Source organism: Psittacula echo (genome assembly GCF_963264785.1).
Source record: "Psittacula echo genome assembly, chromosome: 1".
Taxonomy (NCBI): Eukaryota; Metazoa; Chordata; class Aves; order Psittaciformes; family Psittacidae; genus Psittacula; species Psittacula echo.
Genome location: NC_137735.1, coordinates 103,066,991 through 103,094,564, shown reverse-complemented (window position 1 = coordinate 103,094,564; position 27,574 = coordinate 103,066,991). Strand labels below are relative to the sequence as shown.

Sequence of the window (27,574 nt, the reverse complement as noted above, 5' to 3'; positions counted from 1 at the left end):
TTCTTATGCAAATAATACTTAAATGTAGTGATATTTTCCAGGAAGACCTACATATCAGATCTGAAGGAGGAAAACCATGGACAGATCAATCACTGCTGGCCAACTTAAAGACAAGTCACTCTTCCAGGACAGCGATGGCAGTGCAGCTCCTGCCAAGAACGTGTGCCATAATTGTTCAAAGCTAAAGGTATGATAGAGGAACCCTCACGCTATATTTTCACTGAAATACTAAAAATGACAATTTAAAGTTCTATCAAAAATCAGATAGTTGTGTAGGACGCTGACACTATGTGTGTTGGAAACAATGCTCTAGGTTGTGAATCCAAGCACATAAAAGTCAATAAATGTATTCTGAAGTTAAAAAGCAAAGCTGTATTTTACTAAGGAAACATTTAGAGATGAGCTATAGTCATAATGGTAGTTGCAGTTACATCTCTTTATAATTGTTTTACAGAATGCAAGCAGTAGGAGTAATAAGACCTGCTGTAGCAGTAGCAATAGTAGCAGTAATGAACAACTTTGTGCTGCAAGTTTTTCATAAGAAAAGAAACAGCTGAAACACTATGTGGTAGAAAGATGGAAAGTATGCAGAGTCAGTGTCAACTTTCTTTTTCTTTGTAGTAGAAGAGGCTTTGAAGGCCATCCTGAAAGAGAAAGTAAAATCTTCTGGTTTATTGAAAACAATAGGAAGAATCTCTTCACAATAAGAAGAATCTCTTCACAGACAATTAGAAAATAAACTATTTGATTTTTACATTTCTTGAGTAGGTAGCTCAGGCATCCAGCCATGAAGAAAAAAATGTTTCTTTGCAAACTCAGTTATTTTCTCTCTTCAGATATTTCTTGGAGCTCTAGCTTTTTCGTTTTTTGCCAAAGGATTTTCTGGAAGCTACATGAAGAGCATGTCCAGTCAAATTGAAAGGAGATTTGAAATCTCATCATCAATTGTCGGCATTATTGATGGCAGCTTTGAGATAGGTATGTTTATTTTCTTTGAAAGTGGATAAATACTGCTTCTGAATATATTTTCCCTAAAAAAAAAAAAAAATCATATTTTTTTGATAAACTTACTGAGTCTTCTTCCTCTTGATGCAGGTAACTTACTGGTAATGGTACTGGTGAGCTACCTTGGACCAAGAGTTCATCGACCAAAAGTAATTGGTGTTGGATGCCTCATCATGTCTTTAGGAGCATTTTTGTCAGTCATGCCTCAGTTCCTAATGGGACGGTAAATATGGAGAGTTTTCACATTTTGCACTAATTGAACTTGACCATATAAAGTGTTATTTAATCATACACTTGAGTTAAAAGCTTGACAATAGTAGTCTCTTCCAGAAAATAAGAAGATTTTAATAGTGGCTTTTTTAGTATCAACTTTCTAATTTCCTCTGTGAAAGCTTGCCTCTTTCTACAGGTAAATAAGACAGAAACCTCAGGTTTCTACAGAACTTATATATAATTAAAGTGGATTGAATTTTTACCTAGGATGGATATGTACAGATATTATTTTTTTTTAATAAGTGTTCTCCTTCTTTTTACACTTAAATGAACTGTCATGAGATCTTCAAAGAAGAGGTTTCTTTCTCCATGGTAGCTATTCATGCTAAGCTCTTAAAATTATGAATATATTTGTCTATCATCTCCACTAAATTGAGGGAGAGTTAAATATCTAAATACCCTTCACATCTAAGCTTTAGTGATTCCACAGTTGTCAGAAGCTGTTCATACATCTCCAATCCATTAGCATCTTACTGAATAGTAGTTGAAAAAAAAATATCTCTGTCCCTCAAAAATGAAAATTTATTTGTGCATCTTCTTTGGTTCAAAGATCAATAACTGTGAAAAGGAGGGTATTGAAAGAATCATATCTGGTGACCACGGTATGGAAAGTGGTCACGAACACCACTTTGCTTGGAGACTTACACTGCAGCATAGGCCAGAAGCAGAGCTATGGAAATCTGATTTAATCCAAACTCAGAGCCAAGTTCTGAAAATTACCCGTTCTCCACAGCACTGAGCAAAACCCAATGGCCCTGGGAACCTCACTGTCATCTGTCACAATATTAAAGGTTACCACTTGATTGCACATTCAGAGGGAATATCTGCTCTCCATTTATGCCAATGCAGCATAAATGTACTCAAGCTAGCTTCAATTTTCTTAGCAGATTTGCTGTTAGTAGCAAACTGGCACATGTGTTTTGCAGCTGGTTTTAATCTCTACAGACACATATAGGTTACTAATAGATTCTTAGCTAGCGAATTTTAAACAAGCACAGAAATCTTTGTAACGTGTCTGTCACATAGATACGAAACCGGTGCCACTATGGAAAAACATCAGTACTGTTGCATGTAGAATGATGTGGATAGACTCTGCTTCTGTCCTTTGGTCTAAAGACTCATCTCTTAAACCCTGAAAGCAGCTTTTCTGCTCTTCAGCTTAAGAAAATATGGGGGTTAGTATGGTCAGAGTATTTTGGAAAAGATACAAAGATGCCTATATTTTCTTAAGTGAGAACACTGGAAATGGCTTGCCCCTCCATTTTGCTTATATGTAAAAGGAATGAACATGAATGAACACGAGGATCATACACACTTCCTGAAAAGCAGACTCTTTCATGTGTCAGTTGTATTTTACATAGTTGTTTTCCAGTTATAATTATGAAAGGATAACTGTCACTGTGCACAACTCCTCTATGAGTGTATCAGCTTGCTCCCTGGCATCATCTGAGGGCCATCCAGTCACAGATGCTACAGAAACACCCAGCACAAAGAAAAATTTCGGTAAGCAAAAGCGCTAATGCTGGGTTCTCTTCTCCTTGTCCCTGTTTTATACACCTTCTTGTACCGAAAAATGGCCAGCTGCCTGTTAGAAACCATGATATATACATACCCACCTTGTAATGGTTGTAAACCCTTGTATTTTATGTTATTTTTCTGTTGCAATAAAGTATTGTAGGAATTTTGTTCACAGAAATGTAAATGTTTATGGCCTGCAGGATGTGAGAAAACAACAAATTCCCGTCTGTGGCTCTTTGTGTTGATGGGGAACCTTTTACGTGGAATTGGGGAAGCACCAGTTATGCCACTGGGGGTGTCATATATTGATGATTTTTCTAAAGAAGAAAACTCGGCATTTTACATAGGTAATATGCAAATGAGTGATTTTTATGCTAAACATTCTTTAACATTTCTGTAGCCAAGCAAATACTCTCCAAGAAAATCTATCTATCTGCTCTGCTTGGGATAATTTTAAGTTGTACAGAGACAAAAAACCATGCAAAAGAGATCTCATGTTTATTTTGAAGGATATTCCCAGATGCTTCTTTTGCTTTTGCTGAGTGGCTTCTGCGACATTTGCCAGTGTTCTCTGTGATGAAGTGAAGCATAATCAAATACTCATTTCTCCAAAGTGAGAAGTCATATCCGTCTTATCTGGCAGTTTATCTTCTGTATCTCAGCTTCATTCTTCCTAATCACTATTTCACAGATAAGAGAATGATCCTCATTGTAATGATCAGTAATCACAGTGATACAATTGTGTTTCAGAAGCCTTTACCTGGCTTTTTGAATTTTACATGCAGCACACTTCCTCAAGAATGATTTTTAAAATCACTAGTTACTGAAGGAAAAACCAGCCCCTTGCCAGGGTGTTGTAACAAATCCCTTCTAAGTGGGATTTTGTTGTTGTTGTTTTGACAGAAGATAGCCTGTTGCCCAACACAGAAAGATTACACCCAAGCTAATTAATTTGTTGCCAAATTGATTTAATAGCATGGAGTGTTTGTGTGGCTAAGGAAGGTCAAAATTGATGACTGAAACAAACCTGGTGAAGTTGAACTGGTCATAAAGATAATAAGATACAGTTTCAGGAAGAGCTCAGTATGCAAATGCTACAGGGTAAGGCCATTGCAAATGTCTTAATTTGGGGATGAGGAAATTTGCAGGTTGAAGAAAACTGAAGTATAGTCAGAGGAGCTGACAAAAACAAATGTTCCACTCAGCATGATAAAAAATATTCGTAATCACCTCCAACCTCTGATTAAAGGCATTTTAGAAAGTTCAGCTGAAATTTTTTCTTGTCAGAATCTGACCTTGGAGAGATTGCAATGGGTTGGACTACTGGGAAAGTGAGATTAAAAATATAAAGTAGACACAAAGGAAGTATGGATTCAATCAAAATGAAAATTTGTTCAGGTCATGCAAGTGAAATAAAATATTTAGTTTATAGTGTATTCAATATTTCATTTTAACATTCTGAATAGCAGTTTTCAGACTCTTATTCCATGTTGATGGACTGACCCAATTTGCAAAGGGTCAGTTTTTTGAAATAGTCTGAAATTCCTTTAATTCTTTTCTAGATCTGATTTTATTTATGAGTCAATTTATGATCAGTGTTTTTGTAAAATAAATAAAAAACCTTCTATAATAAAAACAGTCAAGCCTTGCTGATTAATTTTGGCCATTTATCTCATCATTTGACCTTGAGAAATAAGTTTCACCTTCCTGTCTCTCCTTTTTTTTCTGCCCTTAGATGTTTTGTTGAGTAAGAACATAAGTTATTTTGAGGCAGAGACACCTTATTCATTTGCTCCTAGGGGAATTCCACCTTCTTCTTATCCCATGTTGTCTCCTGCTGTAAGCAGAGACAGAGGGGGTAATGGAAGCTTCAGTGAGGCCAGTAACAAAACTGAAAGCTGCTTTTAAAGAAGTCACTACTTGATCACTAAATTTCTTAATTCTTTTTTGCATCCTCAGAAGTACCTATTAACACACCAGTTAGCTGATTTGCTGTTCTGGTGCTGAATGAAACAAAGATTCTGTCTAATGAACTTTGCTCACACACATACTTGCCTATGGAAAATATTCTCAGGGTCCTATACCTAATTCCGTGTCCACACACTTCTATTGTCCCTATTATCCTAATGTGACTCCAGATTGCAATGCCGTCTTATGTATACATCATCAGATCAATTACTGCTACTAAAAAGTAAACTAGGGACCTGGACACAAATTACAGGGAAATGTCCTGACTTCTACAAATAAAGAACATCATGCAATCTGTGAATAGAGTTGCAGGTACACTTAGGATGCTTCCAGCAGGTCTAGAGTTGTTCATTAGTTAACTACCACAAGCTGAACCATGTAACTACAAAAATGTGAGAAGTAGGGAGGAGGAGGGATAAAAGTAATTGAGATGCTGTTCCCTTTCTCCCTGTTCCTTCCAAAACACCAATCTTGCCAATGAAATGCACGTGGGGATCCGTGTGAGACCATGCTCACTTTGGCAAAACCCTGTGTGGGTGAAGGAGCCTGCTTCCACATTATGGCTAGCATGTTGACAGCTTATGACTTATTTTCTTACTGCTCAGAAGATTCCAATTAGACATCCACTAACACCCTGTGCCCCACTTCTGTATCCTTCTTCCTCTCTCCTCAGAGAAGAAGGCATGCTTGTCTATGCAGTATTTTGCTCATTCTCCGATGCGGCCTCCTTTCTCTTACAGGTCTGGTGAGATCCTCAGGCATGTTTGGGCCAACCCTAGGCTTCCTGCTTGGGTCTTTCTGTGCAAGCCTCTGGGTTGACATTGGCATTGCGGATGTTGGTAAGAGACCATGGAGTGGTGTGTTAACTGAGAATATAGCTGTATATGATTCTATGATTTTATATGATGGCTGTTCTATGATTCTATATAGGAGCCTGCAAGGCAAGAAGCACCTTCCCAGTTTATTACTCCAAAAGGGGGGACTCTAGAGAGCTTTTACCTACTTGAAAGCTGGTGTTATTTACATTTTAATATCTGCAGTGCTGTAGTTGACTGGAATGGCCCCTGATGCAAGACCCCTACCCCCACTGCAGAAAAATTTTGCACTGCTTTTAATGCTTGTGCATGCATTTGTTACACCCTTGATGTAAGGCTGAGAACAAATGAGGAAATGAAAGGCCATTCCTACACTGAAGGAACAGTGAAAGGCCTTTTCTTGTGGACACTTTTAACACTTGGCAAAAATCATGTTTTCTTAAAAAGCATGCAGCAGAGATTCATATGAAAACTCATTTCATTGTTCAAACAACTTTAAAGTCTCTCATTCCAGGGAAAATTTGAGAAACTTCAAAGAAAAAAATGTTAAGTTTGGGAATGGAAGAAGGAGGAGACAGAGGGAAATTGAGAAATAAAAGATCTTTTTGGGTGCTGAAGGGCCCTCTTGCTGTCACTCATTCCCACAGAAAGTATTGGAAAATTGTGGCAGGGAAATTCTACTATGGGTCTAAATAGAGATATCTATTTTTGACTGCTTGGGACTATTTGATTCAAGCTTCATTTTGATTCTTCATATGGGACATAGATCACCTCTGTTCTGATCCTTAAATTATATATATGTGGATACCAATTGTAAGTTTAATTGCTCTGCATGATGCTTAATCTATTTTCCTGTCTTTCTGTATTTTATAGATGCCATCAACATAAATCCGAAGGATACCCGTTGGGTTGGTGCCTGGTGGCTGGGATTGCTTATCTGTGGAGCAGTTAACCTCATTGCTTCATTGCCTTTCTGGTTTTTGCCTTACTCCTTACCAAAAGAAGGAGAGAACGAAATCCTGAAGATTAGTCATTTGCCTGTTCAAGGAGATCACTGTAAAACAGACCCCCCAACTCAGCCTCAGTTAAAGTTTTCAGAAGCAGTAAAAGGTGAAAGATTACTGCCCAGATGTTTGCATGTGAATTCTTTCTCTTTGGTTGATTCTGAGCTGAGCATGGATTTGCATGACCACAGCAAAGTGTGCATTTTTGCAGTGCAAATGATGGACAAAAATGCTTTTTAATTGGTAGTATTATAATTACATGCTATGGGTGTGTTTCAGTCCTCTGCTTATGTCAGGCAGCTGGAAAAGCTCATTCTTTGAGCACCAGAGATTCTCGGTTCAACACAGTAGTTTTGTCATATATTACAGCTATAATCCTATGATTATGAAAGAAGAAGGTGGAAAACATCCCATCCCTCATTAATGACCAATCCACTGCTATCAGGTTACTGTTTCACTGAGGCCAACATCTGGAAGGGAAACCTGGAGCTAAGTACTATGTTAGCTGTTAGAGGGATTTCACTGGGTTCATACCTCCTATGTATGAGCTCAGTGATGCTATTCACCTTGTATGGGCAATATCAGATCCAACTACCCATTGCTGGACTCCCCCAAGGCTTTTTATTCGTAGGTATGTAGGCATGTGCACCCTTTAGTGGCTATGGCAGATGTGTTTTGAACTCTCTTTTAGACAAGTGTGCGGACTACAGGCTAAATGCAAGTCTTCTTGTTTTTAATTTAATGGATTTAGATACTGTTATCGAGGGTCTCGGGAAGGGTTCCAGCCTTTTCCTGGATCAGGTGCTCCCTTTCCCTGCCCATCAGCTTCATGTTGGGCTCTAATGTGGTTTGTGAATTTTCCTGCTTTAGGCACCAAACCTTTCACTTGATACATTATAGAGAGTCTCAGTGTTGTTCTGGAGACACTCTCCTATACAGGTATCAGTCTGGCAAGCCTTAGTGCCTTTGATGAATAGTCCTGTGTCATACACAAGATAACCTAGGATTTCTGATTCCTATTTGAGCATCCACTATGACATTAACCCTTGCTGCACACTTGCTGAGCCTGTAAGTCATGAGGAAAACTCTCACTGGAGCAAGCATCTATTTTGATAGGCAAAGAATTATAGTCTGCAATGCAGCCAGTAATTAAATAGAAGTTAGTTTTACTATCTAAAGGTTGTCAAAAGAACTCTTCTCTGTGTTTAGCAGGGTGTACAGCATATACCTCTCCATTGCAGGTTTCTTCCCAGCTCTGAAGAAGCTGTTTGGAAATCCAGTTTTCCTGGTGTACATCTTCCTCACTATTCTGCAGTACAATTCTCTTGTTGGGTTGATAACCTACGAGACAAAGTTTATGGAACAGCAATTTAATGTATCTGTGGCAAGAGCTATCTTTCTAATTGGTAGGTACCTGTCCTTCTTTAAAATTCCAGTGTCAAAAAGGAAGATTTTCTTTCTTATTTTGCCTCCCTTTTTAGGAGGTTCTTATTCTGAACCTCTTTGGTTAAAAAAAAAAAAAAAGAAAAAAGAAAAAAGAAAAAAGAAGTATGTAGTGTTTTATTAATTTTTCTACTGTATTCTGAAAATGGATGTTAATTTTAGTGTTATTTTTCCTGATGTTCCTTATTTAGTGGGCTAGAGGATTATTAAAACTGGGTGGATTTTTTTTTTGGCTGAAGTTTATATCACAGTGAGATTTTGATTATGAAAGCGTCTGTTTCCATGAACAAAACCCACACATAAGCTGCAGTTATAGATAGAAGAAAAAAACATCCAATTTAGAAAATGTCTAATGAAATGTGTGATTTTTCCTTTTCAGAATAACATCTTGATATGAATCTTCTTCCGTTTTGATTGCAAATACAAATTTTATGAACAACAAGAAAAAAATGTAAAATTTGAGTAATTTCATTCAGCTCAAAGATGTTTTTATATTTGCCAGTTCCCTCAAAAATAAGTTCTTTGTAGTGTTCTACCAAAAAAGAATGTTGAAATTATATTAATTTTACAATTTTTAATATGGTCTGGTAGCGTGGCAAGAAAACTGGGTATTTGAGATCATTGCAGAATTGATGTTCCATTAGTCTGAAGGTACCCTGTTTTCCTGCAGGTCAGGTACAAATGCAGAAAGAACTTTCTTTTTTCTGTCTTCTTTCAGGTGCAGGGAAAGTTTTAGAGAAACAACATGACCCAAAAAACCCAACCAAACACATAAACACAGGGAAAAGCCAACCCTACACAATAAAAACTTAAAAAATATTAGGGCTGAAGTTTGTGAAATGCTGAACGTCTAAATGCAAATCTTTCCATGATTCACTCTTCAGAGCAAAAGGCATCCAATGCAAATCCAGATGCTGCCCCCGTCATGTTACATGTTGGAGATTTTTTTTTTCTTTTAGTGACTTTCTGGAAGTTTAATGATTTGTTTGTTTGTTTGATGAAGAAGTGCCCATGAGCTAAGCCAATTTATCTCATTTACTCCAGTTTCTACCAGGCACTTTTATAGGTTTTTTTATATCAGTACAAATACAAAAAACAGGACAGTGAAAAGGTAGGTAATGTTGAGGAGCTAAGCTTTTTAAAGTTAAAATATGATTTGAAAAAAATTGAAGTAAAAAAAATTACTTAAAGCTAATAAAAAGCCCTAGGACCTTGAAGGATCTGTTAGAAAATAGATATTGGTATCTGATATTTTGGTAAATATGAGAACAAGATATTTATTCTTAAAAGACGAAGCGCAAGTGACAAGAATAAACATTTTTATTACCTTCTATTTGCAGGTGTGATACTTTTACCCATCACAATCCTGGGGATGTTTCTAGGAGGCTTTCTGATCAAGAAATTCAAACTTCACGTAACTGAAATGGCAAAGTTTGCATGCATCACGTTTATAGTAGCATATTTGTTAAACCTCTTGTACTTCATATGCAGCTGTGAGGTGCTCCAGGTGGCCGGTTTGACAGTGCCTTACTCTGGGTTTGTATCCCTTTGGGTTTGTGATGGTTGTGTTTGTCCTGGTTGCTTCCTGCACCGTGCAGAACGTGGTGTCTGTATCTGTTCCTTTGCTCTCACAAACCCATCTGGGTTTGTATTCTTATCTGGGCTACAAACTTTCTATTCTGTAAAACATTTTAATTTGAATTTGGATGAGTTCTGAAACGTGTCTTCTTTGTTGATTTACTGTAGTTTTGCTATATCGTTTTTCATGCCAAAAAATGTGTCTTGGTTTAAAGACAAATTTTTGTTGAAATTGACCTGTATTAGGTCACCTGCTAGTGTCAATCAGTGTGGTTACAGCTAGAATGGAGCTACTGTGGTTGATTATATCATTTTATTGCTCCTTTGGTGGTGATACATACAAGAAAATCCTGGGTTTTGAGATAGACTTGTCAGGCTAAAATGATACCTAGTGTTGGGGGTGAGGAGAATATCCTATTTTGGTTTTCAAATTTTTTTTATACAAGACATTTCTTTTTCTAAATTGTTTATGGCTGGATATTGACAATATTCCTCTATATTGTGGAAAATTATTAATTAAGATGAAATTTATCACAAGCAAACTAAAATTTTATATTATATCTCAAAGCTTTAATTTAAAGCTTACCATGTATGGAGTGGGATGTACACAAAGTTGAAAGTGCCTTATTCATAGTCTACCCATGGCTTTGCCTCTAAAAGGGACCATCCTCTAGATCAACCTGCATGGGGAGTTACCAGCCTCCTTTGGTACCTGGAGCTGCTGACCTGCCTGCGTCCACTTTCTCCTCTGCGAGGTAGAAAGTAGTCATGTCAGGAGTGTGTGCTGCCCAGGCAGATGTTCCCCCTCCCTTACCAGGACCATTCTCATGCTTTCTTGAGCACATTTTTCTGAGTCTAGCAGTCTGCTACAATTGCCTACTGTTTAAATTTAACTCAACAAATTTCAAGGGATTTTAAAGGATTAAACTGAATCCATCAGGGCTTGCTAGATTTTCAATTCAGACAGAAACTCAGTCCTGTGTTTTTTAAGCCTCTGTTCAGAGAAATATCTAAGTTGTCCCGGCAAACTTGGCATCTAGTTCAACTTTGAGATTAGTTACATAAAAGATGTCTGGTTGAGTGCAATATCTGATACTAGAGAGTGAACTAAATATAAGCAGAAACATCAACACAGCAAATATTGAAAGAGCAATTACAGTTTCTCCAGGACAACAGACTGGAGAATTTAGTATGTGCTAAAATTGCTCTGGTTAAGCAACTCACTCTTTTATCCATTTAACAATTTGTAGTTTGAAGATAAGCAGCAGCCTAGCGAAGGCTGAATTGCCCACTTATTTTTCTTTCTAAAAGACTGAAATGTAGCCCCTTGAGGTGTGTTCTAGATTGAGAGGTAAGGATGAAAAAAAGGCAAATTTTGAACTATTTTTCTTTCATAGTGTGAGTGACTTCAAAGCAGGGGTGATTTGTTGATGGTGGACTCCTAACCTTTTCTGAAAATTGACACTTTACTACCATGCTCTCTGATTCACTGCCACTTTTAAAAGTCTCAATTATAGTTGTCACCCTCTTAGCTTATCTACCTCCTTGGGGCCTGATTTTGATGTTTCTTACAGAAATGCTGGTAGAAGTGTAAGCAATGAAAGTCCATGATAACCTACAACAAGAAATGAAATCTGATAAGAAACAGGGCTCAAGCCTGTTCCAGGTGCAGGGCTGCTGCCACTGCTGAATACAGTCAGAACTGAGACAAAAGCAGCACTTCTCAGTTAGAGTTAGACTAGCGCAACTTTAATTGCCAGTAATCAGCTCTGATCCAGTAAAAAACATGTCAGGGACATCTTGCTGCTGCTGTTTTATGTCATTTTATATCATCACTTCTAGCACCCAAATATGGTATGGTATCTACTGCTAAGGAAAAACATGGCCAGTCTACAGGTCATAAAAGTTCCTAGTTATGATTTTCTTTTTCTTGGGTTGAGCTTTCAAATGAAAAAGTGATATCAAATATTCCCTCCCAGCCAAGAATACCTAGTTTGTGAGCTCCGTGCCTTTTCAGCAACAATCCGTAAAAATGTTAATGCTTGATGAAAAATCTCAAGAGCTTTGGTTTAGCTGAAATTAGCTTTGTCTGCACATGACAGCTTCACAGTCCATTGAATGGTAGCAGATACCTTTCCATGTTGATTACTTCACTTTGTCCACGATTTTCCTGCCTGTGCCTTGATATTTTGTTTGACTGTATAATTTGACCACGTAATTCTTTTATTTCTTTCTGTTTTCCTCCAGATTAAAGCATCTTTCATCCTCCAAAATTAGCTTCATGGCCAGTTGCAACGCTGACTGCAGCTGCAAGTTGGATCAGTGGGACCCTGTATGTGGGGATAATGGGATCACTTACATGACAGCCTGCTTTGCGGGATGTAAATCATCAACTGGGACAGGAAAGAATATGGTAAATATATAGATGGATAGATGATTATTTAGTAAGGCCTGTTGCAATAGGACAAGGGGAGGAGGTTTTAAACTAAAAGAGGATAGATTCAGACTAGATATAAAGAAGTTTTTTATGATGAGGGTGGTGAAACACTGGAACAGGTTGCCCAGAGAGGCGGTAGATGCCTCATCTCTGGAAATCTGTTCATGGTCAGGCTGGATGTGGTTCTGAGCAACCTGATTTAGTTGAAGATGTCCCAGGTCATTCCAGGTGAAGTGCAACTAAATGACTTTTAGAGGCCCCTTCCAACCCAAACTATTCTATAAATCTATGATATAGATAGATTTCACAATCTATGAGGTTTTTTTGGCTTTGCAAGTAAGAAACCTGTAGACACAAATGTCCATTCTATACCGTTTAACCTTGTAGAAACTGTGAATGCAAAGTTGCAAGGAAGACTTTTAAAAGAGTTGGGGTGAGGTAAGTGAGCTGTTCAGGAAAGACATGAAAACCTCAGACTCTTAAATTACATGTCTTGAATGCTTTTATTTTGATTTTCCTCTCAGCAATAAAAATTAAAAAATAAAAAAAATTAAAAATAAAAATAAATTTTTTTAAAAATAAAAATTTAAAAATAAATTTGGCTTTAAGTTTCTCAGTAGATCTCTTGCTGTGTAGGTACAACACATCTAAGAGGGGTTTGCTTTAGAATACCTGTGTTAGTCTGGTTGTTAGACTAGCAAAATCCAGTGGTGTCAACTCATGTACAGTTGACCTGTGTAAAATCGTGAGTGCTGGTTTCACAAACTGTTACAGATCATACTGGAATTTCCTGCTTTCCTTAGCTGTCATAGCTCAGGAAAGCATGTCGTAACACTAAATTGTATAGCCAAGAGGTCCTGTAAATGTACATCTGGTCATTTTGCTCAGCCATTTTCAGGACTTCCTGGGCAAGGCCGTTAAGAACAGGATTTCAAAAGTGTTTGCAAATGGTCATGTCTTCTGGCAGAAGCAGAATTGTCTTTATGTAACAATGCTGAAAAAGACAAGCAACATTTTCGAGCTTATATCTGTATATTCCAGCATTATTCTCTTGCTTCGCTCCAGGAAAATTTGCTTTCAAACCCATGTCTCCTACTAACTTCAAGCTATGAAACAGCCCACTCTCAATCCAACGCCAGATGCTGATTCAGTTGCTTAACAATAGCTTGTGTTGGGTCCACATCTACATTTTTATTGTTACATATCTACTTCTTAGGATTCCCGAGCAGAATGGCTGGATGACAGTTCATGTCAGAATTTCATAGCTTTGACCTACTTTAAGCATACACAGAGCACCTTCTGTCCTAGCAATCACATGGTTGAAACTAGAGTCACAGTTGCTTTGTGTCTTTGGAGCAGCTCAGAGTGGCTGGAGCATACCAATGAACTTGGCCATCAGTCTGCAAAGATGATTAGGGAGGTTCTTTCAGCTTAAACAACAGCCTGCCTGTTATGGGGAGTGAAAAATCTAGCTACTAAAATAGTTTTGTGCCACTGAATTCTGATTAAATGTATTCATCTTCTCATCTTTTCCTTTCAGGTGTTTCACAATTGCAGCTGTGTGGAAGGACAAGGGCATGGGCTTGCCAATTCCTCTGCAGTTTTGGGACAATGCCAAAGAGAAAGCTGTACCAAAGCATTTCCCTATTTTTTAGCATTACAGACTGCATGTGCATTTATTTTAGCCTTAGGAGGCACTCCTACATACATGATTATGTTTAGGTGAAATACTTTACCTTACCTTGACCATAAAGCTTGGGGAAAGAGAAACAGAATATGGTATCTACTATTTCATTCCTATTGTTAGGAATGGCATGCTGATCAGTTGCGGCCCTGAGGCTGCCTGTACTCTGAAATCCAGCTCTTTTCAGAGGCACAGCAAAATGCCTGTCCATCAATTTAAGTCCAATTTAAGGCTGAGTAGATACTTTAGTGATGAAAATGGTGAGCCTTATGCTGATCTAGAGCATCAGCTTTCACTTCCAGCGACAGGGGTGTTTTTAACAGAGCAAAAAACTTGAAACAAGATGTGGTGCTAAGCCATATCCAAGGTGACTATACTGTCCACATTGCTCAGGAGAAAAACATTCACCTTTGTTAAGCCTCATTGCCTCACAGTGTTTCTGCTTTGTGAGAAGTCTCATACTCCCGTTTTTGTCAAGCTGGTATAAACAGAACTGTCAGAGCAATAATTTTTTAGTTTTTCATTCCTTCAGTTGTAAAGCAGCTCTTGGAAGAAAAGATAATGTTCTGTGCCTTTGCATGGAGATGTCTATCCACTCATATTCATGAGTGAATTGCAGTCTTTAGCAATCAGTGCGCATAACTCTCCTGGCTAAGCTGCTGATTCTTCTGCAGTATATCTAAGTACAGCCATTCTTACCACATGCCAGGATTATGGACAGGGCTAACTTTGCTGGGCAGTTTTCAGAACACTAACGTATGTAATGAGAAGCCTTCACATTAATGCTGACAAGACAGTATACTGATTGTATATTGTCAGGAAATATTGTATATTGCCAGGAAACAGGCTGGCCATAGCAAGTCTCCCTTCTGCCCTGTGCCAGCTCAGTACCCCCCTCTACTTTTTGTCAGTTCTTCCAGTTCATCTAATGAACACAGGCTGTTTCTCCATGGTAGGAATGAAGTGCTCTTGTAGCCAGGTAACTCACGTTCATTGTCTCGCTGTAAAATGCTACAGGCAGAGGTAGGTTTTACCTGCGTGTATCTGGCAATGACTGAACACCCTTGTTCTGTCTGTTCACCACTACACATTACATTCTCTCCTAAAGCAAGGCAGCTTTTCGGAGCTTAACTTATGAGCATGAACATTTACTTTTAGCTGGTTCACTTTAATTTTTCTGTGCATCCTCTACCAAAAGTGTTTATGATCTGTTGTCCCTGAGCTCAAGATCCATTTTGTAGATTCTCCATTTATTTCAATGAGAGTTCATCCACTGAAGTCAGTGGAAGGAGGCTCCACATTTGTACTTTAACTTTGGTGGATGTTTTCAATTAGATGTTATATCCACAGTACTCTTGCAATGGGACACGTGCAGATGTTCACAGCATGACTATAGCTACATTATTCTATTGTTCCCCAAAACAATATCTTATTTTTGTTTTCTTTTTAGATCTGTTTCACCAGACCTGAAATCCTTTGCTGTGGGGATTGAAACTTTAGGTGGTAGAGTATTAGGTAAAACTTCCTATCTTTGTGGGATTCAAGTAGGTAGTCAAAGAGATAAACTAAAGCTAGCAAACGCAATGCTTTGCTCCAGATGAGAACAAAAGTAATTTTCAAAAATTTTTGTTTTTAAGCAAAAAATTCCCAAATCTTGTTTGCATTCAAAATGTTTGGAGGAGCTTTGCTATATGTTTCCTGCTATGTAGTTACAGATTATTACCTCTTCAGAATTTTTTTCTATGCAGCAAAGGAATCAGGAAAAGGAAGGAAATGTCATTGTAGTTTTGAGGTTTTTTTAGTTTCACTGGCAAGACTACCTGAGCTTGACCAGTCTGGATATCCTTAACACCTATGCTGCCTTTTGCTGACCTTTTTTCCCTTAGAGCTACCACGTATTCCGCCTATTATTTTCTTTGTTTTTTTCTTTCTCTTTTCTTCTTTGTTTATCTGCACTAAATAACAATTCAAGTATTTGGACATGTAGTCTGCCCTGCCTTTAGCAAAACTTGCCTTATCCTCACTTGTTTGCTGAATTTTGAAACCTTTCCCATGCAGAGAAGCCCAAATAGTCATTTGGGTGTCTCTCCCAGTCTTCATATTTTAGTTGAATGCTTCAGAGTATCAATCTTGTGCTTTTATGAAATAGTTTTCTTCACAAAACTGCACGTTATCTCTGAAACAGCTTACTGATTGTATTAAAGCATTCTGATTGTCTAAAAGGAATTCTTATAGCACTACGTAATACACTTATTACCTAGCTGGTTTTGATCAAGTACTTAATTTGAGCCTTTTGCACTCAGATAACTTTTAATGGCAAACTGTTGTGCAATACCTGAATAGATACATTAGTATTCATAAATATTAATAAGTCATGGCATGTAATTCCACAACAGTGACTGAAAAAGAAATGTTGGTTGTATTATTTCTTTAAACAACAGAAGTTAAAATTCTAACAAAAATTCCATTAAAGCAGAGTTACTAACATTTCCCTCATTGAATATAATAATGCTATAATCTTCCATCCTTTCAACTCCCTTTAGGTACTTGCTTAAATGTTTTCTCAAATCTTGGAATCTCAAAGCTGGAGCTGGATGTTTAGTCACATTTTATGCAGTTATATTTCAGAAACTCTGAGATTAATTTCCTCATTTCTTTACCATGACATTAAACATTTGAGATCTCCATGTCTAAGATGATGTAATAAGAACTTTCTTTACAGGAGGACTCCCAGCCCCTATTTATTTTGGTGCCTTGATAGATGAAACCTGCTTGAAATGGGGGACAAAAAACTGTGGGGGATCTGGCTCTTGCCGGGTATACGATACAAAAGCATTCAGGTAAGCTGGAGTCTTCAGCAACAGGTTGGGAATTTGGCTTCTAAGGCAGCTTTGATCACCATTACCGAGGTATACTTTGCCATGTCAATTGTCAGTAAACTTATTAGAATACTAAAAGCACCAGAACTCCTTATTTTGACTAGGCCTTATTAAATCAAATAAGCCAAACAATTCTGATTCAAGTCTGACATTTGACATTGCGGTACACTGCCTTACATTGCCAGAATTGGTTCCTTTACTGAAGCCTTAGTGCACTGAATAACTCTGCAATGCTTTAGCTTTGTGGGAGACTGAAAAACCATGGAGCAAGTTTAGCACTGAGGATGTTCTTCCTTATCCCTCATTTCTCTTCTTGCTAATGTATAAGACACCCCACAAAATCCACTTGGAGGGGGGACACAAATGACTGGTGGTACATGGAGACCTGCAGCCAGGAGCACTGAGTACTACCAGTGAGGGGCTGGGGGAAGGCTGGGACAACAGGCAAAAAGTCCTTGCTGGTGCAGCATCTCCTGTCCCAGCCCTATAACAAAGCCTGCTGAATGGAGCAGTCTTCAGGCAGGAGATATTTCTGGTAGGAGTATAGGAACTGATTAGAACCTGCCTGGGGCTAAAGATCATGAGATTTTTTGCTTTCTGTCTGTTATTCCTCAAAATGTGTGGCAATACCTGGCTGAGAATAGATGGTTTTGCCAAAGTGTCTTTGATATCTTACTTGGTTCTACTCGGAATTGGCAAGCTTTATTAATATAAATACATTTTGTCACTTTTTTTTTCCTAGAAATGTCTATCTTGGCCTCATTGCAGGACTACGGGCAGGATGCTGTCTTTTATACATAGTGGTCTCTGTTTTAATAATAAAACGCTTCAAAACACATGGCAAAGAGATGAAAGATATTAAAAATACAGAAAGACCAACCAGCAAAGAGCCAGTTACTTCCAATAAAAAAGACATTCTTCCTGGTGCAAGAACCTCAGATGAGAGTGAAGAAACTCGTATGTAAAAAAAGAAACAAGGTCTTTTCATAACTCTGCTTATGCTTCATGTTTTCTGAACACAACAGAAGCCTGACTTTTGACTTCAACAGCTAGTTTACATTTTTTGGGGTTAAAAAAATATCTTTGAAACATTGACTTTTAATTTGCTTTACCTTATTGTCTTCCTCTCCTCATCTGAAACAATAGGGGCAAAAGGTCTTCAAAATATTGGGGAACTTTCCCATCCCTTTGCTCTCAGTCCCAATTTAAACCAACAGTAGGACTAGATGAAATATTTGAAGTGTCATATATTTGATTAAGATTGAAACATTAAAAAGAAGAAATCCACAATAAACTGCTTTTCCATTTTTCATCAACTTTATTTCAAGTCCTCTTGCTCTGTATTTAGTCCTACAGCTCTAAATGGCCAATCAAGTTATACTTGCTCAGTTGCTCTGATGGCCTTTGCTGCATGGTTCATGATCAGAACTCTTTGTTCTGGACTGGGTCTCACAGCCCACACTCTGGTGAAAGGCCTGGAGCTGTCAGTGAGCACCCTCTGAACAAGAACTGCACAACAACTCTGGGCTTTGTCTTGAACACATTTAACAACCAAAATGGAATGCAAACAAAAGCAAGTGGTGTATTAATTTTGCAGCACATCTCAGTATTGGGTTTGAGTAAAATGACTATGAACTGATGCAATAAAGTGATAGGTGTTTCAGTTTCTTTGATTTCTTTTGATGTGTTTTGGGGTTTTTTTGTGTGTGTGTATGTGTGTGGGCATTTTATCCTAATGACCACTGCATTTATGTCACATGTATATGGATTTCCTCCCTTGTTTAAAGAACTTCCAGTAAGCTGTGAAATGCAGTACTGAAAACTTGCAAATTCATGGCTTTCCACAGACAGCCTAGTCCTGAGAGAAACATTTAATAAAGGATGCTTCCAACAGTCATTACTGGGAAAAAAAAAGTCTCTAAAAATACTTAAAGTGAGATATTTCATTGACAGTGATGATGTACCTTTGCAATGGGAGGAAGCATGCCTGCTCAGATCACTGGAGGTTTTTGCCTCTATCATCGCAGCCATTTTGATTTCTTTTCTGAAGGGTCTCTCTGCTCCCTGCAGTCCTGTGCACAAGCCGTTAACTAGGAAACAAGCTTTATTTTCTGTTTTTGGGCATGGAAGAGAGCACTACGCTAATATAAAGAAAATCTACCACACTTTATCTGAGAAAGTAGCAGATCAGCAGGCTAAAGAGAGGGATTATCTATATTTAGTGATCTTCTAACCTTTCTGCTACCATCTGCCCCATGTAAGTGCAAGAATAGGAATGGGAAAATGGTTGATCTTGTACTCACTGAAAGGAAGTTCTTCATATCCTGGTCTTGGGGATGGTGTTGTTTGCACTTATTTGCTTTAAGACAATGAGCAGCACATTTAGACATTGCCTTTACAGTCACAGCTCTGATTATAAACTGTCAGCAGATATGGGGAAGCAGTGTGCTTTAGGAGGGAACAGGAATGAAAGCTTCTCTAGTACAGGTGATATCCATATTGTGTCTGGGTCTGGAAATAATTAACGAAAAATCCAAGTACCAGAAACTCCAGGAATTTTACACATGATGTGTCTTTCTCCTTCTGCAAACAGTGTTTTAACATTGAATGAATATATTGGCAATTCTGATCTGCACTATCCATATACACTCAGTCAGGTGACTCACACTATCATCATTTCCCTTTCGCTTCTGTTGTTTGGGTGTTTATTTCTGTACATTGCTTTTTATACTACAGGTTTTTTGATGAGAGCATCTTTTGCACCTATTGCTTGATTTTGCCGGGAGGTAATGTTTTATCAAAGGTGAGTTGGTAATTGATGTCAGACTAGAAATGAGATTCTGGTCAGATCTGATGATTCATGTCCAGATATTTACCCTGGGTGCAACTTGGTAAAGTGAGTTTTTTTGAACAAATAAGACTTAACATCAATTTTCATAACAGTCCCAAATTAGTAATAGCATAAATTCTGCCACAGGTGGTATTAAAAGAGTCTCCAGCTCAGTGTATTCCCAATTCCAAGATGTATCGCTTGCTTATGTTTTCAATGTGCGCTGTTTCTTGTGCGCAAGTCTAAGCACTCTTCTGTGTTTCTTCAAGGGAATAATTTATTCTTCAACATGAATTACTTCAGGATATGTAAAAAATGAAATAGGTAGTCAAATGAGGGGCATTTTCTGAATTTTTTTATCCACTTGTCTCTCATAATAGAAAATTAAAGACATCCTCCCTTTTACTTCCTTCTGCTCCAAAGGAAAAGTTTCACCAAACAGAGAGACAGAGAGGCCTCTGGGACTCTGGTTTGATTGCAAAGCCACATTACTGATTCTAGGATCAAAACTGGTATCTTTGCTCTGTGTGACATGCTCAGAGCTATCTGTGACATCTCTTGAGTTCCATCACCAGAAAGATCCTCCAAGAATGAAAAGAAATCTGTCGTATTCTAAGGTGGCAAGAGAAATTTTTAGCTAGGAAAGCTATTTTGGAGGCAAATTTGCAACTACACCACAAACCAAGTATTTTAGGGATCATTACAGACAAGTGAATTAGTAGGCCTTAAACCATGGTGATTCCACTGAAACCAATGAAGAAAAAGTCAAACCAGTGAATTTCTATCAGTCTGTGGGAGGTTTAAGGGCGTGAGTCTTGTGTTTACACAACGCTTGTTTGAGGCTATCCAAAAGCCCTTTAATGGCATTATCAAAGACCTTGTGTCAGAGTAACTACGGAAGGCAGAGCTTTATCTCAGAAGATGATGTAGTTATTTGGCATTTCTTTACTTTTATATAATCAAGCAGACACAATGACCTATGACTACCTGTTCTTATTATGTTTTCTAGTTGTTTATAAAAGGGAAAGAAAGACAGCAACCCTAAGCCCACAGTTTTCTGTATGCATTAGTATCACGTACCCCACAAATACGAAGCCCTCCTGTGGGTTTTATGTCCCCATTATGAACAAGTCCTGTCTCTCCTGGCACAAAAATAAGTTGGGAATAGAGTACTAGCTATTGCAGAAAAAGCAAAATATACTTCAGGCTGTCAAATTAAATTTAAAGCATTTCAAATATTTTAACAATATAGCAGAAAAGTACACTAAATTTATCCCAGTGACTTTTCACTATGAAATATATTGCAATTTTGCCTACTTCTAGTTTGAAATGTGGTCAAAGTTCTTTCTATCTGAAACTGTTAATATATGTATGAATCACATGTTATTTTCTCCAGTGTCTCCAAGCAGACTCTTTCATGAGACCCCTTTGCACCAAAGTGGTCTGTAAGGGCAGAGACTGCTTTTTAGAGAAGGTAAATAGTTTGTTTGTGTATAGCCAGGGATGTTAGGAAAGAAGAGTGGCCACGGGAAACATGCATGCATGCTGTACGTGTCCTAAAGTGTTTGTCCATTTCTTTAACCAGATCTACATTATGGACAAGGTGGACCCTTGAGCCTGAGACCTGCCTAATGCACCAACAGTGCCCTGCAGGAGATGGCAGCCCTTAGCTAAGGTGTAAAACCCCTGTGTTACAGTCTCTGGTTAAGAAAGTCAGGACTCTTCGAAGCATCAAGCAAAACATGGGCATGGCATCCATAGCACAACCAAGTGCAGCACAATGGAGTTATCATATGGGTTTGGAAAGGTTGTGCATTGCATGTGCAGTAGATTTGGTCTCATCTGAGACCGACCATGGTGTTGTTGCATTTACAGTCCCACTTTAGTTCCTGGGACTTGTCCCTCATCCATAGGATAAGCCACTTGAGGCAGAGGGTTGTCTTCCACCAGCATAGGTGGAACAAAGGAGCCACCCAGAAAGACTGGAAAGCCCAAGAGGTTGGAGCTTACTGTTAAGTAAGAGCTTTCTACACAGCCACCCACTCATGCCCCATGCTAGGATTGCTCCTGCCTGGCCCACTGTTGGACACAGACTGATGCTTGGGTGTCTCTGGCAAAGAGCCTAGTGCTTATTGTGTGGGATTGGAAGCAGAAAGCCTGCGATTGATTTCTAATGGGACTGAAGTGCTGTTCTATTGTTGTTGTTGTTGTTTTGGGTTTTTTTTAATTTTTATATTTATTCTTCGAAAGGTGCTGTAATGTGATTATTGCATTTAGTGAAAAACTAAGTCATAAGTCTTGGGTGATCAAGACTATTAGGAAGGTAGAGGACAGCAGATTTCAGTAGATCAGTAGAATAAACTTAAATCAGAAAGGCTATACAGAAATTATATGAGAAATACAGTTAGAGACAAAATATTCTTATGGAATTATCGAGATTTGCTCAGAAGAAGACTTACTTGATGCAGAAAAAAAATTTTCAGAAATATTTCTAAAATTGTTATAACAAATCTGCATCTTAAAACAGAGACATTCTGAGTCAGTGACTGTCAAATAATTCATCTCCTTGGCTGTGTTACACTGTAAAGCATTTATATAAAACTCAGCATCTTCTTCTCTAAAATCACCAGTTAAGAAATCATCAGAAGAGTCTCATGTTCCTCTGTGAGACATATTGCTGCATAAATGAACAAGTACTCTTCCTGCTATCTGCAAAAATAATGACTTAATCTCAATTGAACATATACTTATTTTATTATTATCTCATCAATCGAACACTGATGTATATATTAGCTCATATATCTAAAATTAGTGTTATATAAAATCTCAGACTTGGGTTTCCTGTACATCTACTAAGTTCTGTGGCTCCCATAGCTCAGGTGTCATTTTTACGGGAAAGGTATTAATGAAGATTCAGATGAGGCCAGAAGGCATCCGCCAATAATATCCTGCTTTTAGGTGACTTAATATATAACTTCAGTCATGACTGTGAAGCTTCCCTACAGGGAGTCCCTATGCAGCCCTGTGGGAGAGTTGTGGCTTGTCCCCTGCAGCTGCTCATGGCCCTATTTGCTACCTCCCTCTGGATGTGTCTCCTTGATAACAAGTGTGGGTTGCTAGTGTGACTCACTACACAGGGATGTTGGAGCCTGATGTCCCACTGTGAGGTGGCCCTACAGGAAGTGCTGATTCATAATAACAGTGGGAGAGTGCAGTTCTGCCCAAACATGCTGGTCCTCTTCCCTGCATCCTGTGGGCTGCTCTTGCCGGCATAGCAGCCTCCCTGCCACAGCCGTGAGTAATGACTTGAGTTGGTTGTATCTGCTACAGCTCCATCTAAGATCTGAATACACTATTGGGAACTGTAGTGGAAATACCTTGGTTTCCATTTTTTTCTGTAGATCCCAGTAGACACTGTCTGAGAGAAAATATGAAGAGCCATAAAGGAACAAAACCAGCTGGTCATCAAGCTCTCACTGTAGAAGGTAAGTTGCAGCAACTTGGAGAGAGGTGACTGCAAGTAGGAGAGTAACTCCTTAACAGGATTTTATCCTTCTTCAGGTTGAAATTGCACAGAGCAGGGACTCTTGTGTCAACACAAATAGTCCTAGCTCTGCATTCAGGACCTACCCGGAGACTGCCTTTCTGGATCAACTGAGATGGATTATTTGCAGATTTTCTTTTTAATGGAAAAAGTTGGACAAGACAACTTGGTCTGGTTATTGTATTCAATCCTATTATTTGTATTCCCATGATTTTTTTCTTTTCCCTTCTTAATTCAACTTTCAAAGTAACACTAAAAGCTGTTGTCTTACAAAGACTTCCCATATGTACTCTCTGCCTGTAATAGAAGTGTTTCAACCAATTCAGCTGGTTTAGGATATAAAATAATTTAGGTAGTACATTGAATTGATACATTTTGATTTTGATTTTGAATGTTTGACCATCCATCCGTCCATCCATCCATCCATCAGTACCTGCTGCTAAGGCAGTTTTGTCCTGCAATTTTACATTTGTTGAAGCCTTCAATCCTCTTGAAGCCTTTTAGGAAAAACAGGTGTACACTTGTTAAATGCATTGTCTGCAGTTGCTTTCCAGGGAATGCCAGTGAGTACCAATGTTGGCCTTTATCGCAAGTTCAAATTGACTTCAAGTTGGCAAAGTGCATCCTTGTTAAGTAGCAGCATCAATATAGTGATAATGACAACTCACCCAATTGCATGTTCTACACCTGTTAATGTTTGAATGACCTTAAAAGCTAGCTATTGGATTCCTTATAGCCCTGAAGGATTTTTCTAACAGGGCTGGATTCAGGGCAGTTCTGAGACCTGGATGGCAAAAGTATTTCTTACCCTTCATAATGCTTCTTTTCAACTAACTCAATGTATTCCTAAAGTCAATGAAAACAACAAACAACTTTAAATCTGATGTATTAAAATGAGGATTAAAAAAGGACTAGTGGGCTGAAATTAATGATGATTCAGAAATGAGTCAGCTATTGAGCTCTCTTTCAAAATCTGTTTTCAAGAAAGAAAAAAACGAATAGTGGAATAATTGGAAACTAAGGAGCTTTTGCAAGTAAATACTTGCAGGTACTTAGTATTTCTGGAAGTAAGGAATTCCAGAAAGCGTGCACAAGAAGGTGAACTTATGAAAACTAACTAGTGCTATTATTGATCACTAGCAAGTATCTTTTAAAAGTCATGAGTAACTGCTAAGGTTATGGATGAATGAAGCAAACAATTTGACATTTACTATTTGAAAGACTTGAGAGATCTGACTGCACTTGAGACATTTACCCTTGAAGTGAGTAGAACATCAGTGGTCCATCCCTAGTCAGGTCTGTGACTATAACCCAGCAGGGCACTCAGGATGGGCTTCCACATTTCTGTAGAGTGTTGTGTTTCCACATTATGTCAGAACGTTTCCCGCTGGTACATTAAATTAAAGTTATTTTTTAAATTCCAAGAATTTGATTAGAAAATGCATATGTTTAAAGTCACCATCTGATGATAATGCTGCATCAGATAAAATGCACGACAGATGGCAATTTTGCCAAGAAATCAATGTTATAAATTTTGAAATAAATGAAAAAAGGACCTAATCTTTAACATTGTTTCAGATGAGCACTGTTGAGCCCACTTGTCAGTTTGGACAGGTAAATAAACTTATTCACAGTGGATGGATTTTCACCAGGAGAAAGTCTTCCACCAAACTAAAATAAATCAAATGTTTGGTTTGTATCATATGTCTATATTTTATTGTCTGTAAATCCTGCTGCAGAATAAAACTATGATAGCATCCATGGGGTAGTATATACCACATAAAAGCTGAATGAGCCTTTCTCATGCTTTGCCGTGATGCAAACATAAAGCTCACGGAACTACACACAGCCTTGGAAAACCATTTATTTTCTCTTTCAGCATTGTCTTGAACTGAAGACAGTCCCCTGAAAGCACCTTAAGCAAAGCATGTTTAGCTCCAAAAGTATGTCTATAATCATTTTGGAGATCAGTGGGAAAGATTAAATGCAGTTACTTTGCTGTGTGCTAACAAAAAAACCAAAAATAATTCCTGTCGTGCTTTAAGCACAGAAATCAGTAGCATCGGAAAAGGCTTTTTTTCTTTTTGTATTTTTTTTTTTCTCTCACCCATGGTGCACAGCACTGAAAACTGAATTTATTTTGCAGTTCATAGCATGTCACCTTTGCTGTGCTTCTCTCACTGGGGGAAGATAATTTCTTAAACTTTTCATCAGATTTTTGATTTTCTCCTGCTCTCTCAGAGCTCATTATGCAAATGCTTTCAGCTTTTCCTCTTCTTTGTTTTCATCCATTCTACTCTGAAAGAGCATTATTTGTAATTTGCCTCCGTTTTTATGCTCTTTTATGAAGCTCAGAGTTTAATGTTCACAAGAAACTTACGTTGCTGGCAAGCTCTTGATTTGGAAACACAGGGACGTGTCTGTTCAACAGTTACCTTCCACCTCTGCAGGGGTGTCACCTGGCCTGGCTTGGGCCAAATCAGAAACATGAAGAGGGGCCAGGCTGAGACATTTAAGTGTGAAACATAAAACTTTTTTGCTTATACTGCATTTTTACACTGCCAAGAAACCCCCCCTATCCAGGGAAAAAGAGAAAAATAGAAAAAAGGGAAAAAAAAAAAGAAAAGAAAAAATGTGCAATGAAAACCAAGGGCGCACTCCCAGGTTTTGCAACAGCTTCCATTTTTTTGGGTTGTAAACTCTGTCACTCTGGGTTTAGAGGCATTGCTCTTAGTGTTCAAAACTTCAATACATAAAAGCAGGCACCTGAATAAAACCAGCCTGACTTTTATCCACAGCAGTGCATAAAGGAGTAGATGTGGGCATTTAATTTTACTTACTCAGTGCGTAAAAGTTGTGGCTGTAATAGCAGATTACTCCTGAACACATTCATGCACAGCTTACTAACAAGCACTTGTATTTAAGCTTTCCTCTCAGAATTGTTAAGACGTTCAAAATTATCTTCCTAATTTTCTTCAAATGTCTCCTGGACATGCTTAGAAGCAGTCATCATTATTGATGATTTCCTGCCTGGCAATGTATATCTTGCCTTATCACATATGCAAGCATCTTGAAGCAGAGATTGCCATTTTGCGCATGCGTGTGCATGTGTGCATGCACAGTATTTCTCATGCAGCAACGGCTCTCAAGGCACAAGGGTAGCACAAACATTAACTGCATAATTGCACTGTGAGGTGAAATAATTTGTCCTGTTTGCTCTCCTTCCACCATAGATCCATGATCTACAGTTGCATCTTTTTAGTGATAGAAAGAAGATCACAATTTGTTTAAGGCTGGCAACAAATCAAAGTGTTGCTCCCTCTCTCTTCTGTTACTGGTGATGACCTGCTGTGGCTCCCAGAGGCAGCTGGGCTGTTTCTGGCTGGGAGCATTTTTAAGACAAGAAAGGGGAAAAAAACCTTGATAAGGAGGTTATAACCTTCTTCTGCCAGCCTTCTTCTCTGTGTCCAAAAAGGCTGGCATATTGACACCTCCTTGACCTCATGAGTTTGGAGTAATAGCTTCCTAAATTTGCTGCAGGCCATAACACCTTTTTCTGGCATTGTTGATTCTTTGTGCATAGTTCTCACAGTCTATTATCCGGGATTAGCTCTAGTTTTCAGTTAAAACTGGTATTTTGAAAGGTTATAGATTTTGGGTTAAAAATGCCTCACCCAAAGCCCTGGGTTTAAAGACATCATAGGAAATTGTATGTGCACCAACACACGTTAATAAAATATCATGAGGACAAAGCAGCTGAAAAACGAACAGAACTAGACAGTTGCAATTACTTTCCCAGCCAAAACTCACTCCCAAGCCCAGTAGTTAGATAAGGAGGTTCATTTCTTTAGATCCCACAGGTCATTCCCATGCCTGTATCTGGATATGTCAAAGCATTTGCAAATGCAATTGTAAGAAAAGACCATATCAGTTTTGATAGATGGAGAATCTCTACCTCCAGTAAATATTTCATTTGGAAAAAAGTACCATTCTTTTCCCTTCAGCTGCTTCAATCACTACTAGGTGACTGTCATGACAGACAACACATTTGAGAAAAAATCAGCATTTTGCTCAGTGTACTTCCTTTTTATCTAACATGACTATTGGCCGTATCCCACTGAGCCTTGAGCTTCCGTTTTAAAGCATCAAAAAGAACACAATCACTGTTGTGAAATGGTACGCAAGTACACATCTTTTTATTTAGAGTAATAATCGTTGTCAAGCTTCGAGTGACGCAAATATGATGAGCACAAACCGACAAATACACAAAAGCAACTTTGAATATATGAGCTAAAGGCTTGCACTGAGGAAGTTTTAGGATGCACAAAAACGCAGGTGAGTGTTTTGCCTGCCTGATGATGAACTTCTCCCAGAACAATAAAGTCTGAACATGGCAAATACATCGAGTATTTGCAGCAGTCATAGGGGCAATGTTGTTGTTTGAGTGTCCTCTGCTGGACAGTACATGACATAGCAACAAAGGCACGAGCATATGTCGGATGCATTTTGCTCAGAAAACATCGCTAAAAAATTCTGAATATTTCTTATGTTTCATAGTCACTTAACTAAAAGAATTAGTTTTTAATAAAATGCTAT

At 38.2% G+C, this 27,574-nt stretch overlaps 1 protein-coding gene across 1 annotated transcript in view; it reads left to right on the top strand.

Annotated features, from left to right (window-relative positions):
• Positions 1-17,569, top strand: part of LOC308217043 (uncharacterized protein) — a gene marked incomplete at both ends in the record, with an annotated part of 46,980 nt that extends 29,411 nt beyond the window's left edge. Inside the window, 13 exons of the mRNA XM_080609748.1 lie at positions 837-978; positions 1,096-1,228; positions 2,651-2,781; positions 2,997-3,143; positions 5,505-5,603; positions 6,453-6,689; positions 7,825-7,989; positions 9,367-9,562; positions 11,852-12,017; positions 13,582-13,763; positions 15,176-15,240; positions 16,448-16,565; positions 17,347-17,569. Coding sequence (XP_080465874.1) covers positions 837-978; positions 1,096-1,228; positions 2,651-2,781; positions 2,997-3,143; positions 5,505-5,603; positions 6,453-6,689; positions 7,825-7,989; positions 9,367-9,562; positions 11,852-12,017; positions 13,582-13,763; positions 15,176-15,240; positions 16,448-16,565; positions 17,347-17,569 — 2,004 coding nt within the window. The remainder of the gene's footprint in view (positions 1-836; positions 979-1,095; positions 1,229-2,650; positions 2,782-2,996; positions 3,144-5,504; positions 5,604-6,452; positions 6,690-7,824; positions 7,990-9,366; positions 9,563-11,851; positions 12,018-13,581; positions 13,764-15,175; positions 15,241-16,447; positions 16,566-17,346) is intronic.
• Between the last annotated feature and the right edge of the window lie 10,005 nt (positions 17,570-27,574).